General features: G+C 48.0%; 1 protein-coding gene across 4 annotated transcripts in view; it reads right to left on the bottom strand.

Moving 5' to 3' along the window:
- Positions 1-16889, bottom strand: part of COL26A1 (collagen type XXVI alpha 1 chain) — a 172144-nt gene that overhangs the window by 145393 nt on the left and 9862 nt on the right. For all 4 annotated transcript variants that reach the window (XM_032200920.1, XM_032200922.1, XM_032200924.1 and 1 more), the window contains exon 2: positions 3194-3316. In XM_032200920.1, the coding sequence (XP_032056811.1) occupies positions 3194-3316 (123 nt within the window). The remainder of the gene's footprint in view (positions 1-3193; positions 3317-16889) is intronic.

Below are 16889 nucleotides of genomic sequence, written 5' to 3'. Positions count from 1 at the left end.
CATTTTTTGGTTCCCTACCCATGAAGCACGTGCAGGTTTCCTCCTGAGGTTTGGGAAGCGTGAGGACAGGACACTATCACATTTGATACCATTTACTGCTTTCCTCTGTTGAATGTATCTGAGAATATCCTTGGTACCAGGAATTGAAGCATTCTGCAATTCAATCCTGCAGTACCAGTATTAGATGAAACATGAGCACGGGTGACCTTTGCCATTAGAGGCTAAAGGCACATGGTGGCTAAGTGGACAGCCCACAACTGTTATGCCACATCTCTCATTCTTTTTTGGGGAAAGAGTTGGTTTGAAACACAAAAAGAGGCAGTATTTGCCCTGACTGCAGTGCCAATACTCACAGATGCTTTTGCCCTGCACAACAGACTCATCAAAGGAAAGAAAAAAATGAAAAAAAGACTCCTAAAAGCAGGGCAGCAGAGTCACCCAAAGCTTTCAGACATGTGAAGGTAGCTTCTGGGATTTGGTTCTTTGTTTTGAAAAACTAAGTACAGAATGACTCTCAAGCCCAGTAGTTACTGCAGAAACTGACACAGGACACCTGAGTTTAATTTTCTGCTCTGAGGAGTATTCTGTTCATCTTCAGTGTGAGCTTTCAGAGGCTTCTCCTAGGAAGTCCTGCAGTATGGAGGCTGGTATAAGCTTGCCTTTCTCTTCAAAGCCAATTTCCATGGAAAAAGAAGGAAACCACATAGAACTTCTCCACTGTTAAGGGAGCTTCACTAACAAGTGAGGTGCTGAATAGAATAGGCACTCAACTGCCCTGCAACTTCAGGGAATTTCTCATTGCTATCCTTAGGAGTTTTCACCTGAAGACAGAAGATAGGTTTCACCTGAAACAGGAGAGAGAAAAGGGTGTTTTTTTTTTTTTTAAAGACACAGTATTCATTTTATTGAAGGTGATGAGAAGTTTAGCTGTTAAAAAATAATAATTTCAGCTTGACTCCTAGACTAGAGAAAGCCAGTTATTCTCACATCCCTAGGTGCTGGCAGTGTGACAAAGGCAGGCAACAGCACAGGCCCAGGAAGTAAGACTTCAACCAAAAATTTGCATGCACAAGTTGCACACCACAACATCCATGAGTTTCAGTGCCTGTTTTTCATTCTATCAGAAGTCAGATGCCAAAAAGAAGCAACCACCTATAAAAGATGTCTAGGATTAGGATAATTTATTTGACAACCCACTAAACTCTTGGGATGCCTGTGGCTTTGACTTCATTGCCATTTGTTCCTGGGGCTTGCTCTCTCTTACAGCGAGAGCACAGTAAATGATAAGGAGCTGGCACGTGCTGCTCCAGCTTTACCTTTGTTGATAACTGGGTGGGCTCCAGCACTTGCCAGCAGCCTTCTGGAGGTTATTGGGAATGAGAGGTGCAGGGTCTCTCTCTTTTTTTGTGTCACATGATGCATAATTAGGACAAATTATATACTCATACCCTTAGAAGGGTGCTGTTGGCTCTGGGTCCTCCCGCTTGTAAAGGGAGCAGAGCATTAGCATCTTCCCATCTCTTCTGGAAGGTTTCTTCCAGTGATCATCTTCCAGAAATGCAGCTCCCATCAGCTGAGGTTTCATCAGCTAAGAACTTAAATATTAATAACTCCAGCTTCCTTGTGTTATTTTTCACATAGAAAGAAAAATTGTGAAGTCTGCTGCCATTCTGCATTGTTTCCAAACAATTGGACTCGTCAAGCAAATGAACCAAGCTACATTTCAAACTGAAAACATTTTGTGAATAACAATGTCACAATGGCAGACAACTCCTAAAGTCTCGAGGTTAATAACGTAAGAAACAATGTATAACAGTAACTGCAGGAGCCCGCAAGAAGGATTTTTACCAGTAACATGATCAATTGTTTAGTACTCGTGAAACTGCAGTTATATTAACAAGGAAAAATATGCAAGATTTTTGGCAAGTTTGGGAGACAAGGTGAAAGCTCACAAGTTTCTAATGACAATTATGTGTGTAAAACGTCTGGGAAATTAAAAAGCTTCAACAGAAGTTTGGCCATGACAGTGTAAAATATTAAGTGTTTCAACCACAGCCTTGCATAAAACAAGACCAAAGAGACACCAAAGCAGATATATTACAAGTGAAAAAACTTAGACTGACCAGTGGCCAAATAGAAACTAGATAACCAACTGTGGTAACTGCCACATGGAAAATGTGAATTCCAGATGAAAAGAGTCTCAGGAGCAGATCAGTGCATGCAGGAGGCACATAGCCCGAGAAGATGGATCTCTGGGTATTTCTGTTGGTAGCTCAGCCACGTGCTGGCTAGGCTGTCGACTAAGAAGACCTCAAGCTGTGGCTGAACTGGAAACAACAGCAACAAAATGACTCGACTATGTGGGAAATTCATGTGAAAGTGAGATGTACATCTAGAGGACAATGACTTCTCTGTGCCAGCTCCCAGATGGGTGGGTAATGTTATTCTGCTCTGAGGATACCTTCAGAGAAGGCAGGACCCAACACCACAGACACTGTACACGGGAAGGGAAGGTGGCAGCTCAGGATAGCTATTGCACTTTTTTTTTTTTTTTTTTTTTTTTTTAATATGGATCCTAAGACTGTAAAGGATTGAAAGGCCAAAGTAGGCTAACAGCAGGCTACACAGAAGCTGACAAGCAACTATCTCCAAGATTTGTTTCTCATCTAGGGAGAGATGACATCGTGCTTTCATGCATGTCTCTAAAGGATATGGAGACACAGGAGTAAGAGGTGCTGGATGGGAATTCCTCGCTGCGAGGATGCTGCCTTTGTCCAGCACTGCCTGCAAGGACTTTGAGCAGAGCTTTCCAGTATATGTAATCAACATCCCCCTTAAAGACTTAGGTATGAGGACTTGATACCACCCAGTGCCATTGGGACAGTATCCCCGCTGACCCTGTTCAGTCACACTGTACTCTGATGGACTCTGTTTTGCTTCATGCCTAACAGCAGCCTCCTGCATGTGGATGTACAAGCTGGCATTACAACTCAAGTTAGAATTGTTTCACACAGCTTGCCTCTAATACTGCACTTCCTTACATGCATACAATGGGCATTCCTTAGTTCTACCATCATGATGTAGAAGATTGTCTGACCCACAGAGCCCACTGTACAGTACTTAAAAAGCTAGGCAATTTGATGAGAAGTGCAGGGAAGTGTGTACAGGCAACGTGAGACATGAAGATTTTTACCTCACTAAGTTGGCACAAGGTCCAGGCCACCGGCAGCTCTGATAAACTCGCTGGATCACCGTTTCTGAACCATTCTGCACTTGGCAGGAAACTGTCCGTGTGACCGTGTAGTGACACCAATGCCTGTGGAAAGAAAGGACGATGTTAGCTCCAGTAAGACAGCAAGCTAAACCAACATATTTAAGACTGCTTAACTAACTTAGTTCCCTTTTACAACAAGATTACCCAACCAGTAGGCCAAGGGAAGCCAGTAGATGTGATTTCCCTTTTACTTGAGCAAAGCTTTCAATACTGTTTCTCACGGTATCCTTCTGGACAAAGTGTCCAGCACACAGCTTGACAAGTTCATAACATGATGGGTGAGCAATTGGCTGATGGGTCAGGCTCAAAGGGTTACAGTAAATGGGGTGACATCAGGCTTGCGGCCAGTCCCAGTGGGGTTCAACTGGGCTAAATGATTTCGATGAAGAAGTCAAATCCTAAGTTTTTGGATGATACTAAATTAGGGGAATCTGTTGACTTCTTGAGGGCAAAGAGGCCTGGCAGAGAAATCTTCACAAATTAGAGGGCTAGACAACCACCAACCACATGAAACTTAATAGGAGCAAAAGGCACATTCTGCACCTGGGATAGGGCAACCTTGGATATACGTACAGACTGGGGGACAAGAGGCTGGAGAACAACCCCACCCAAAGGCATCTGGGGGTTTTGCTTGACAAGTTGAATACAAGTCAGTGTGCCCTGGCAGCCAAAAGGATCCACGGTGCCCTGGGATGATGCATCCAGCACAGCACTGCTAGCTGGTGGAGGGAAGGGATTGTCCCACTCTGCGCTGGTGCAGCTTCACCTTGAACACTGTGTGCAGTTCTGGGTGCCACAAGAGAAGGACATAAACTATTAGAGTGTCTGAAGGAGGGCAAAGATGGTGAAACAACTGGAGAGGAAGATGTAGAAGTGGCTGAGGTCCCTTCGTTTGTTCAGCCCAGAGCAGGCCAAGGGGAGGCCTCATGGCGGCCTGCAGCTCCCTCACAGGGGAGCGGAGGGGCAGGCACTGAGCTCTGCTCTCTGGGGACAGCGACAGGACCTGAGGGGATGGCATGGAGCTGGGACAGGGGAGGGTCAGGCTGGGGGTTAGGGAAAGGTTCTGCACCCAGAGGTGGTCGGGCACTGGAACAGGCTCTTCAGGTGAGCGGTCACAGCACGGTGCCCGCCAGAGCTCAAGAAGCAGTTGGACAACGCTCTCAGACATATGGTTTAATTTTTAGGTAGTCCTGTGCAGAGCCAGGAAACGGACTCAAAGATCCTTGTGGGTCCCTTCCAGCTCGGGATATTCTACGATTCTATGACTGCAGTAAAAACAAAGTAACTGGGGGTGGGGTTGCTGCTTCTGCCAGCCATAATGAGCCCAACTTGCAGTCTTCCTTTCCCACCCCACCTCCTCCTCCCCATAGCTGCAGAAAGATTCCCTGCTTCTGCCAACCTGAACCACAAGAGATCCAGTAATGCCTCTTGCTTGGTCCTCAGAGGCCAGGGTTTTACAGTACATAATTTAGTTCTGTAATTTATCATAAACAATAGGATTTTAGAGGGGAAAAAAGGAAAAAAGTCTTCCAAATCTCCTGATAGTCAGCTCCCATTGTACTGGTCTTAATTTCATCCTGCTCGTTATGGTATCACTCCCCAGCCTCCTAGCACTCCAAGCAACATCTGAGCTGGAAACTTCTGCTGCTGGTGCGGCGGGGTTCACTGTCAGCAGGGCTCGAACAAATGGGCTGCACTGGAGAGGTTGCAGTCTAAAATCAGGCAAGACAAAGTACAGGGGAGGGAGGGACTGGAGTACTGTCTTAGCTCATAAGTGAAGAAAATAAGAGCAAGAACTCCACCACAAAGCATGGGAGAAGGCAGCAACTGCAGTGCCAGCCCTGGGAATCAGCACCCATTCAATCCTTCCACCTTCTCTTAAAGACCTTTTTAGGTTCAAATGTTGTGCTTGGGGAGTGCAGGGAAAGAATAGGGCACTTGTATTTTCTCTTTGTAAACATCACTCATACTCGCCCAATTCTGGTTCATATTTTTGCCTCTGTAACTGCAGAGGTAGCAGTTTTGAGAGCCACCTTGCCACTGCTCACACAGGGACAATAGGCACATCCCCTCCTCCTTCCCCATCCCACCTCCCCAGTGGTGGTCCATTTTCTTTACTATTTATCCTATTTACTGTGTTTCCCCCCTCCTTTTTGGACCTCCCCCTCTCTGCAGGAGGCTCCCCGCTCCGTCCCCATGAATAGGAGGCAGGGCTGCCAGCAGCCGAGCCACAATGGGCCGGCCGGGGCCAGCGGGCGGCTCACCCACACCTCGGCTACAGGCAGAGGGGCGAGCGGGGGCACCCGGCCTGAGGGGGGCTTCCACCCAACACCATCAGGCCCAGCAGAAGCACCACGGCACAGCCACGGAGCTTTTCCTGCTGGTACTGCTCCTGCTTGCTGAAAATCCACTTGTGGTCCTCTGCTTCTCAAGAGCTTCCCAGACTTTTAAAGTGAGGTCGTAGAGAGCCCCTTCTGTCAGCTTTATTGAGGGTCTTTGGTAGGTTTAGGGGCAGTCCCTAAAACCCTAAGTGGAAAACAGCATTAAATATTTGTTGCCATGTGCTGTATGGGACCAAAGATTTCACTGCAATATGGCAGGGCAACCAGAGCAATACCTTCTCCTCACCCCAGGTGTTATATCAAACATTTAAGGAGTGAGAAGTGCTTCGGCCACCAGACTGCTCCCAGTACAGATGGAAAGTGACAGCTGCTGCGCTCAGGGTACAAACCCTGGACTAGCAGAGGTGTCTCTGCTAACATCTACAGCAAGGAGCCAGCGGGCAGTGTCACTTCATGATTAGTCCAAAAATCAGATGAACGAAGCCTCGGCTCACAGGACAACAGCAGGTACTTGAACAGGTTCGGCACAAGGCTTAGTGGGCAAAACCAGGAGACACACGAAGACAGGAAGAAGAGATTGGAAATGCAGTAACTCAAAATAAGCTGTTATTGCTGATGGTTTTCCTTTCAAGCATGTGGTGCAATTGGCCCTCATTTCATCTCCCTGAGCCCTACCCACAGGGCTTGTTCAGAGGGGCACTGCTGGCTGAGAGCTGCCCACGCCCTGGGAACAGCCGCGTGAGTATGGAGGAGAAGAGCAGCCAGAAGGGGCGAGTATGAGAGGGGCCGAGGAAACCACAGCTCTATACAATTAACTCAAGTACATGCTTTTAGCACAGCGCTTACAGCTGTCAGAGGGACAGCACAAACCTTCTGCACAAGCCTCAGGACAAAAGCATTTCATGTCAGGCAAAACAAATCGCGCACACACAGAACCAGACAGGATAACGACAGGAGCACACATCCTGAAATTATGAAAACCAGAACTTCTCGCTAGCATGCAAGGAGGAAAGGAACTGGTCCAGCCACAGGGGAAGAAGGAAGCAGCATTTCACATACTGACAACGTGCACCAGAGCAAGGAGGGCCACGGATACTGACAAATTCAGCACACAGTTATTGCTTCCTGAAACCAAGCACAGCTATCGAGGACTCCGGGGCCTTTCCGCACATTAAAAGCATTTTTCTGCCTTGCCAATGAAATCCAAATAAGTCAAGTATTTATTTACACACACTATGCTTTAGCTGTTTTGTAGCTTGTGTACATGTGCCCCTCTGGCCTTCTCCCATCACCGAGTTCCATTTGGGAAAAAAACAAAGCTGTTCCTGCCAGGCCTTTCATTAAGCGGGTGCTGCCGGCATGCACGCAGATTTCCTTTCTGAAATGGCCCAGAACTGCTGGGGTCTCTCACGCCTTTGTTCTACCTGGTCCTTGGAATAAGCTGCTAAGGAACAAACATCCCTCGCAGGTCACACAAATCTGGCAGTCGTGCTGCCGCTGCTGCTTTGGAGAAGCCTTGCCTTGAGCTGAGACTCACCAGACACCTCATTACAGCCTTGTGGCAGAGCCAGGGGCAGCAGAGGGAGGTGTAAAGGCTTCTCCCTCACTTCAGAGCATAACAGAGGGCTGCAGGGGAAGACACCGTATTCCCAGGTTCGTTTCCTCGGCTGAACTATCAGGGGCTTGTTAGAAAAGGAAGGAATGGGGGAATTGCAGGCAGTGAGAGCCTTCCCCGAGGCTCCCTGTTCCTTCGCTGCAGCCATCACCTGGGCTGACCAGGACTGGCAGCCCACAACAAAAACACATCCTTCCCTCGGGGCCTGGAACAGCCTTCCACGGTCTTCAGAGCACAATAACAGTGACAGAGAAATGCAACCCAGGGACTCTTCCCTCGAGCAGAACCACCAAACAAAACGGCCAAACCCCACAGACACTTGCAGTCTGACCTGAACACAGATTTCTCTCATTTCTTTGCCCTTTGCTTCCCATAAATAGCATCACGTTCCTACAAATGCACCTTACAGGGGTTTGGTTTCTATACTGGCACAGAAGCAGGGGAGACAGAACAGGAGCACAGTAAATCATGATATGCAATTGGAATATAGGACTCAGCACTCCATATAGATACAATAGCACAGTGACTATGAGACAGACAGACAGACAAACCTACCCTGAGATTTCTCTTTGCAAGCCAGAAGTCCGCAAGAGCAGCCTCCAGAACGCAAGCAGGCTTCAGACCAAGTGACGAAAGGCCCCATCATGGCTTACAGAGATTATAAATGACCCTTTATATTATATACAGATGCTAGCAAGAAAGGTTTAGGACTTTTACTGGCACACATCCAGGATGGCAGAGAATGTATTACTGCTTATTCAAAGAGAATATTCCAACCAAGCAAACTAAATGATCCAAACAGCAGCTCATTTAGGGCTGGGGCTGCTGGATCTCATGCAAGCTCATCACCAACACATTTAGCACAATGCCCTGCAGTGCCTCATGGAATTGGTCTTCCACCACTCTGCTTGAAGAGGAGAGTCTCACAGTTGCTCTGCTTTCCCCAGCCATTTCCAAATGGACACCCTCCTTTCACAGCCTATTTAATCCTTGGAAGACTTTCACAGACAATTGAAGATCTGCAGATCATGGCCTGTGAGCTCCCAATTTAGCAAGTTTCAGTCCAGGACTGGACCAATATCTCATGTCTTGATCACGGCTGACAGCATGCTGCTCCAGAGGGAACACAAGCGCTGATGCCAGCAGATATCCAACTGTATCCGCTGCAGAGGTTCAGGATGTAGACGTTTCAGGCTAACTAAACATTCAGTGGCTTGCTTCTAGTTGAGACTACTCTGGAAATTGCTATTCTGAGCTTAACTAGACACTCAGGAGATGCTGGAAGGAAGTTGCCCACTCTGCTGGCTCGGCAGAACCACTGACACGTGGCTTTAGGCACCAAAGAGGCAGGAAAGGCCAGCCTCCCATGGCACGGACAGAGCAGGCTAAGAGGCTCTCCCAGGGCTGCTGGACTCACCGGAGGCTTGAGCTGCATTTTGCTTCTGTGGGCAGACACCAGGGAGGAGGCTGTGTTCTGCACCCCAGCAGCTTTCTGGGCTCTGCCCCCTCTCAGCAGAAGCCTCATTTGGATGCCCAGTTCTTCCCCTGGAGACTCTAATCCTACAGCACGAAAGAAAAGGGACTGCAGAAGGTGGAGCAGCAGAAGGTAATGAATTAGCTAAAATACTGAAGCTCCTGAAGAGCCATATACTCACAGATCCAAGCTTAACTCCAGACTAGCATGACTGAATTAGCTCAGAGCACTCATTTTACAGACGGGAAGCCACCAGACAGCAAGCCTCCTCCTCCCCCATCTGGCCATCTGCATTTGCACAGCGCTGTTTGCTAAGGCCACCACCCGAAGGATGCAGAAGGGATGCCCCCACCCTCTCGCCCCCTGTAAATGCCTAAAGATTTCCACTACTGCAAGCTGACAGCCCCATCCCCAAAAGCAACGTCTGTTTCTTCCCCAGCCCAAGTGGCTGGCTTTGATCCAATCTCCTCAGACTCCTGGGGGTCCCCGGGGGGCCTTCCAAGGGGCTTGCGAAAGAAAAGGCAGCGGGTTGTTCGGAGGCTTCGTTTCACTGGACAGGCGAGCACAAGCTGAACGATGTCAGGAACCAGCAGGCTGAACTGATCGGGACTCAGCAAGCAGCCTGCTTAATCAAGAGCATGCAGCTCGAAAATGAGAGCAGCTACATTCTTGCCTAATCACTTGACAGTTCGGCTCCGCACACAGCTGACTCGTTGCTGCGCCCCGTTAGGGACAGACCTACAGCAGGCAGCGATGCCACACACAGGACCTGCTGGCTGACGTGGTCGCTGGAGGGAAGGACAGGGTTACAGCTCCCGAAAACCACGGCCCCGTGGCACAGCATGCTCTGAGCAGCACGATGTGCTGTGTTTTCAGTGGAGAGCACTCAGACTCCAAACAGAGCCCCTTACACTGTTGTGGAGGTAACAAAGATGGAGATTTTACGTCTTTTTAGGGCTTCTGATAAAAACACATGCCATAAAGTGCCACACAAAAGCTCAGATCACCAAGCCTTAACCAGCCAAGAAGAAAGCAAGGTATTTCTGGAGAAATAAATATCTTTCTATGCACAATTAGTTCATCAGCACCTGTTGCATACATTTGGGCATGAATCAGCCCTCCCCATTTCCAAGAAATCCTATAGATGTCTCTCAACAAGCTTGGCATTTCTGATGCCTGCGATTTGCCCTACAGCTCTGTGCTGTGTAAACAACTGCACTGAATTATCTTTCTGTTTCCATAAGGATAACACACTGTGTGTTATACTTAGCAGAGATCAACATTTAGGGCACAGAAAACAGTAGGAGTGTTTTGATAGCTAGATAGATTTCCCCGAGATTCCTCATAACATTTTTCACTGGAGCTATCAGTTTCCCTGCAATCATGGAGAGGAATTTCAATAAAATCAGAAGGTCACCGACTTTCACTGGGAAAAAGTTGCCGTTCTGACTCGATGAAAGCAAACCGTGCCCTTTTCTCTGTGTAAATAGTACAGCATCCTCCCTTGCCAGGACAGCAATCCGTCTGTTGTGTGCTGGAGCCCATCGTTAGGAGGGGTTCGTTACTTAGATACTCCACCAAGGCCAGGAGCTTAGGTTGCCCCGTGCACGCCAAGAAAACTAGCATTCAAAGGCTGCCAGGCTCTCTGTGGCATCTCTTCCTGAACCATCCAGTTTCGCATAGTCACATTATTCCTTTCTTATTCACAAACACACACCTCCCTCGCCACGCTTTGTTTCCCATCAGGATCAAGTTGACCAGCTAGCCCAGCTGCCTGTGACCAGATCGCTCCCTGCTGCTATGATCCAGCTAAGGAGGAGACAATCCCATCGCACACCACTGGAGAGCTCAGATAAAAATCAATCTGGGTTCAAGCATCTCCTGTTCTCAGCCATATCTGAGCTCTCCCTGGGTAACTAGCTTTGGGGATCCAAGGCTGTCATTCGTCTTGCCATCCAGAGAAAAGCCAGCTGCAGAATTCAGCTGTGGGCATCAGTGTCTGTGAAACGAGGATGTTTGGAGTCAAGGAACAGAGTCAGGTCTGCAGACCGATGGACCACTGCTAAGAAATCTACAGAAGACTACCTGGCAGGTGTGGCAGGGGCCGCATACAAGCGTATAATGGCAAGGTTTAGTTCGAAGCAGAGTCTGCTCTTCCATTACAAAGTTTCCAGGGGTCTGCAAATCAGAAGACATGACAAGCCACAGTAATCTCGTTGTCAATATTGATGTTTTACGCATGCCTTACTCCCACTGAGTGCTTCAGGCATTAATAGAGGTTACCCTGACTCCTGTGAAAAAAAAGGAGAAAATTTTTGTAACAGCCTATTCATTTTGGGAAACGAATAAAACTGGAGGAATGCTAGTGCTTCTGAAGCCAGACAGCAGCAGCCATCTGAAGTAACATAGAGCCAGAGACTCAAACAGGACTAAGAGAAGTTCCAGGTCTCCCACTCCGCTGCATCGGTCAGACAAAGACTGGAAGGAGCTCCAATCTTTCTGCCCCCAAGTAAGTCTGAAAAAGAGACTATAAAAATCAGTTCTGCCTAGCAGAGTCAGATTGGACAATTTATCTAGGTACCTCCCAATAGCATAACCCTTCCCCAGGGGCCAATATGTTCTGTGCTCAGAGCACTTCAAATACTCAGTTGCCAATAACAGTCTTAAGTTCTCCCACACAAAGTGGATTATCAGAGACTGCTGGAGGGAGTTCAGTCCTAGAGGAATCTTTACCTTAGGAGGAAAACGCAATTCAGTCTGCACAACAGCTTTAATCTTCAGCAAGTTCTGCAGCCAAGCGCATTTAACTGTGCTTTCCTTCCTTTGTTGTGTGCATGGTTGACCTTCCAAACAGCATTACCTCGAGGGCTGAACTCGCTTCAATTCATAGGAAACTGCACAAAGTCTTGCCTTATCCTTCTGTAGCCATTGAAGTTACAGGGGCTGAGGGAAAAACCTCTCCCTGCCGGAATTACTGAAAGCCTAGAAACTGAATAGCCAAATAGCACAGAGCCGTGGGTGCAACTCTGTTTTGAAACGGCGAGAGAACCCAGCTCCCCCAAGCAACATACAGCTTCCTCAGCCGTGAGGCCATCCCTCTCCTCTTCCAGTCCCACCTCATTCAGCAGGCACCTTCCAGCTGCTGTAACAAAGCGGGGCTCAGAAGGTGATGGCCCTCCTGTTACACACGGCATTCATTCCTGCAGCTGATCCACCCTCTCCATCAGCGCTCACAGAGATTATAACAGACACAGATGGGGACCTGGAAAAGGTTGAGCAGGCAGTATGAGAAATAAAGCCAAGTCTCACAGACTGCGATCAATACCCACACTTCTGTGCCCACGCATGTCTACGGGCACATACAGGAAAGGGCTCAAGGAGGATTTCTCTAGCATGAAGTCCCTGTGCGTTACATCCACCACCCAGCTCCTCTCAAATTGCTAGTGGCACGTTCTGCCTGAACCAAACAAATATGGTTGACCCAAAACATAATTATCCTCATCAGGAAAATGAAAGAGGTTAGCCCATGACTGAGCGCTCAGAAATAAAAGGGGGGTTCACTCCTTTGAAGCGCTTTGCTTTTACAGGCATTCTTTATGCTCTCGACTGTTTTGTGGCTCCCTCCCCCAGGCTTATCACAATCGATGAGAAGACAGTAGTTTCCAGTGCTCACAGAGGGAGGGAAGAGGAAACGTACAGAAATATCTGTGGAATCTGTCTTTGTTAAATTAGACTGACTCGATGGAATTTGGCATTTGATATCCATGCAGCGTGGAAATCATGCACAATTACAACCTAGTATGTCATTTTAGCAACATAAAAGCTCCTTGAAATAGAGCTTTTGAAAAGAAGAACCTGAGCCTAAGCATTTTTGTGCAGCTGGATATCACAGCTGTAGACAGGTCTCCTGCCTTCCAACATGCTCGCAGCTCTGGTCCGGTCATTCCTAGAAAGCTTAGCCTGGGAGGGAGGGATGAAGTTAATGGAAAAAAATTCCATAAGACATTGATTAGAGGTACAAAGCTGGCACGTAAAATACCAAATACTGGTCTGAAATATACCTGTGTTTATAAAGAGCACAGTCGCCATTTGTCTGTGTGTCCTCCTCTGAAAATCTGATCCAGAGCTGCTAATGCTGAAGACAGCAGCCCTGATCTTCATTACAGCGTAAAACCAGTTTTTAATCCAAGTTAATACCTCTAAATTGCACCAACAAATTCATTCAGAATTAAACATCAACTTTGAAGTAGCAGGAGATGGAAGGAGTACGAGTGACAACACAGGACAGACTTATGCCAGCTTGCCCTTAAAAATCTTTGGAGAGAGAAAAACATCAAGAAAACCAGCATAAGGAGTCAGCAACCCAGTAACAATGTCCCATGCTTTATGAATGCTCCTGTTGTGGCTACAGAGCCTCCTCCACCACCCATAAAGCTCCAACCCCTGGCTGTCAGAGTCCCCTTGCTATGTTACATCACAACAAAACAATACTTTGCACAATGTGCATCCACCAAAAAGGCTAGATCAGTCCCCTGCATTTATGGGCTGTACTAGCTGCTTTTCAGCATCTCCTCCAAACCTGACCATGCAGGGCACGCATACATCTGCATGCCTCAACAGCTAGTCCATGTGGATTGAGGAGGGTCTGCTCCTGAATCTATTTTTTTTTTTGCTTATATAGCTCCAAGCAGGCAACAGCACATCTTTGTCCCTCAAATTCAGCCTTCTGTTGCCAAACTCACAGCACTTACCAGCAGCAATGAAAGCCACATGCATGACAGGAACACAGGGACTCAGCCTAGACGAAGCAGTGTTTTTCATTAGCATTATACTGGCACCAAAAACCGCAAATTACAACGAGAACAAAAGGCAGTGTCAAAAGGAGAGCACCGAGTGTATCAGAGGAGAAAAAAATAAGGTGGTACAAACAAGTTGTTGCTCCGTATCAACTGCACCGTGTTCGTCTGCCCATTTAATGTGCACGTTCCAGGTTCTTCCTGGGACTGAACAGTAGGGATAGGACTGTCAGCAAGGAAATATACACTCTTTGGAAAGCTAAAGAGAAAACTATATTGCAGGAGACCCCACAAAGCATTGCTTTTTCTCTTTAAGGGGGATACAGATTTGTTTCCCTGAGCTGTTTCTATCCTCAGAGCACTGCCCTGTGAACTCCCAGCACAACTGGCTCAAAAAGGCATTGAAAAGCAGAGCACCAGCTTCAGACTCACGGACATTAGGGTGCAACTGGAAGTGTCTACACAGGTAAACAGAGCCCAGAGCATTTCTAGCAGCACTTCCTCCACCTGCCATCCCTCCTCTTTGCCTGCGCTGTTACAACCACTTCACTCAATCCGGGTCCCCAATTCATTCAGCAACACTCAAAGTGCTCCGTGGGCCCTGGTACAGAGGAGACTACACGGCAGACCTTTCTAGAAGAGCAGTTTGATGAGTGTCTGCCCATCACTGTGGGGAGCTAGGTTTAATGAACCAAGGGAGCCTCTCCCAGGCTAGCATGAAGTTGCACTGAGTGTGCAGGCTCAGCTTTTTTCCCCCCCCCATCACTTCTGTTTCAGGTGGCTGCCATACAAAGAGCCAGACATAACATCCTCATTGGAAGGGCCAAAGAAACAGCACCAGCCACGGCCTTTCCTTCAATGCAAATTGTAAGAAAACCCTACAACTCCCTAAGGTTTCCTCTGCTGGTGGAGAAAGTTAGCAGTAAGACAGTCCAGACAACTCCATCTACTCGTACTGTGTCAAGACCAACAACCCTGCTTCCCCTTTGATTTGCCAGCTCAGTCACTCCAGTCTAGGCAAGCTACTGAAGTTCAGGTGCCCATCAGCCAGCATTTGCATTAGACCTGAGACAGGGGTACTGATGATGCTTCTGGAAAGTTTTTGTGGGGCAACTGTACCCGACAAACATGCCTGTACTCCAAGAACTAAACCCTTTTCTTCAGTAACTGCTCTATGGATACACCAGGTCATTCTGACTAACGGATGGGGTAGGTGAAGCTGGGGGGCTTTTGCTTGCCCAGCTCAGAGCCCCCAGAGCTGAGCCAGGCAAGGCCCCACTTCAGAGAAGCAAAGCCTCGCAAACGCTCTCTGGCTGGGCATTCACAGCGTTAATCGGTCTGAAAAACAAAACCCAAAGCCTGCGTGTTAATTTGCTATTTAAATTGAAAACTTTTTCTTCCATGTCTGCCATGTCTGGCACAAGGCTGTCCTGGGCGTTACTACAATAAAAAATAATTTGGAAAATAATCCTATTGTTCCAGTCACACCCAGGGGAGTTTCATGTGTAGGGAAGTAGGAACATCAAAACTGAGATCTGCTGTGTGATCAGAGCGCTGAGCTTGCCCTTTACAGCAGTTCCTTTTGAATCCAGTGCATGCTGGGGAGCAATCCCAGCGAGCTGGGGCTGTAGGATGTCTCCATGGCTTTACGGTTACTGATTCCTACTCGCACAACCAAAAGCTTTCAAAAGGCATCTCTAGTGCAGCAAAGTATCAATACTCTTTGCAAGCATGCGTCCACCCCCACGGTCAGTTTGGTGACCCCGTCCTTCCCTCCACTTGTTCCCAGTGTCCATCTAAACGGGCAATGGGCTGCCCTAAAAGAAACCCAGGTGCCAGTCACGAATGTTTTCACCATGCAAAGTGGAAACCATGCCCGGTGCTCCACGTGAACGCGGATGCAGTACTTACAGGCACAGGATATTCAGCCACAGCAGCAGCCTCTGCTCACCTTGTGCCAGGCTCCCCCGCTTACACTTGGCCCGCTGCGTTGGTCTGGCACCGTAAAAAGTATCTGCAGAGCATTTGCTGCAGCTCAGCTCTTCCGCACTCACTCATCCCAAACTCCTGTGAGCGAGGGCTCTGCTCTGCCTCAGCGGGTTTTAAACTCCCTCTTATCCAGATGGTGCACGTTAAATCACACAGCCCGCTGCACGTAGATGGCTACGGACAGCCTGTACGAAGGCATCTAGAAACAAAGTGCTTTAATATATTTTCAGTTAAGAAGGATCTTCTACCTTTGACACATCTTTCTAAGTTTTTACAGGTTTTTGAAGTAGGCTCCATATCTCCCTTCCAGCCAAGAATAATTATTAGCTCTTTTTTGTGCAACCAGGTTTGTTCACTAGAAAAAAAGTCTTTAAAAAAAGTCTTCCTCTCGTGAACAGAAACACTAACACCTTTCCCTGTTATTAAAAAATTCTTGAGCAATCTAAGAAACCGCTTCAGTGCCTCAGCACTTTGGAAACCTCTATTTGGAAGGGAGATGGTCTTGAGGGAGGAGATCTACATTTCGGTATCCAGGTGGAAAATGGGTTTGATTTGGCCAAGTAATAACAGACGAAAAAAATCCTATAGCCTGTGCACGCACGGTAGATTCCTTCGGAATGATAACAGTGCCTTAAGCACTCCCCAGGACGCACACGGGAAAGGGGATGGGGAGAAAGCAGCACCAAGGCAGAGTGAGGTGACAGCAGGAGCCCTGCAGGGGACACAGAGGGTTGGGCAGGGAAAAGCCCTGCCTGCTCTGTGGGGAGCTGCAGGAGTGGCACGTTGTGTTAGATGGGGGCTGTAGGGGTTTGCTGCTGTTGGAGTTTAGAGTTACCTGCCAACGCAAAGAGGCAGGACAAGCCAGCTGTCTTCTCCAAGGCAGGGGAAAACCCCACAGTGTACTTTCAACCAGGAACTGGGAAGGGTGAGGAGTGAGGCATGCAAAGGACACGTGCTCCTAAAGCAAAGGCCTCACCGGCTGCTGGGACTGGAAGCATCTGGAGCTACTGGAGAGAGAAGTGAGAGAAGCCTCGCTCTGCGGCAGCTGACGGAACACACACACACACACATCCCACTTTAGACTCACGCTATCCAAAACTTGGGATCGACTCAAGGCAAAGCCAGAGAAGACAGCCTGCCTTCCTCCCCCTCCACACAGACCTCTGCAGAAGGAGACATCTGGTGACACAAAGGTGTGGAAGATGATTTGAATAAATCATTTATGACCTCAATTTGATTGATGGGTAACAGGTATTTCATATTTTTACCATTTTTCCTTCATCATTTGGAAAGAACAGCATCCTGCTGCTTTACTTACTGCAGGCAGACCAGCAAACCCATGAAAGATACGGCTGCCCAGCGACTGCCCAGCCTACAGCTTATTATCACGCCAGAGCAC

Source organism: Aythya fuligula, chromosome 20 (assembly GCF_009819795.1).
Source record: "Aythya fuligula isolate bAytFul2 chromosome 20, bAytFul2.pri, whole genome shotgun sequence".
Taxonomy (NCBI): Eukaryota; Metazoa; Chordata; class Aves; order Anseriformes; family Anatidae; genus Aythya; species Aythya fuligula.
Note: the sequence above shows the minus strand (reverse complement) of the source record. Positions and strands in the feature narration are given on the sequence as shown.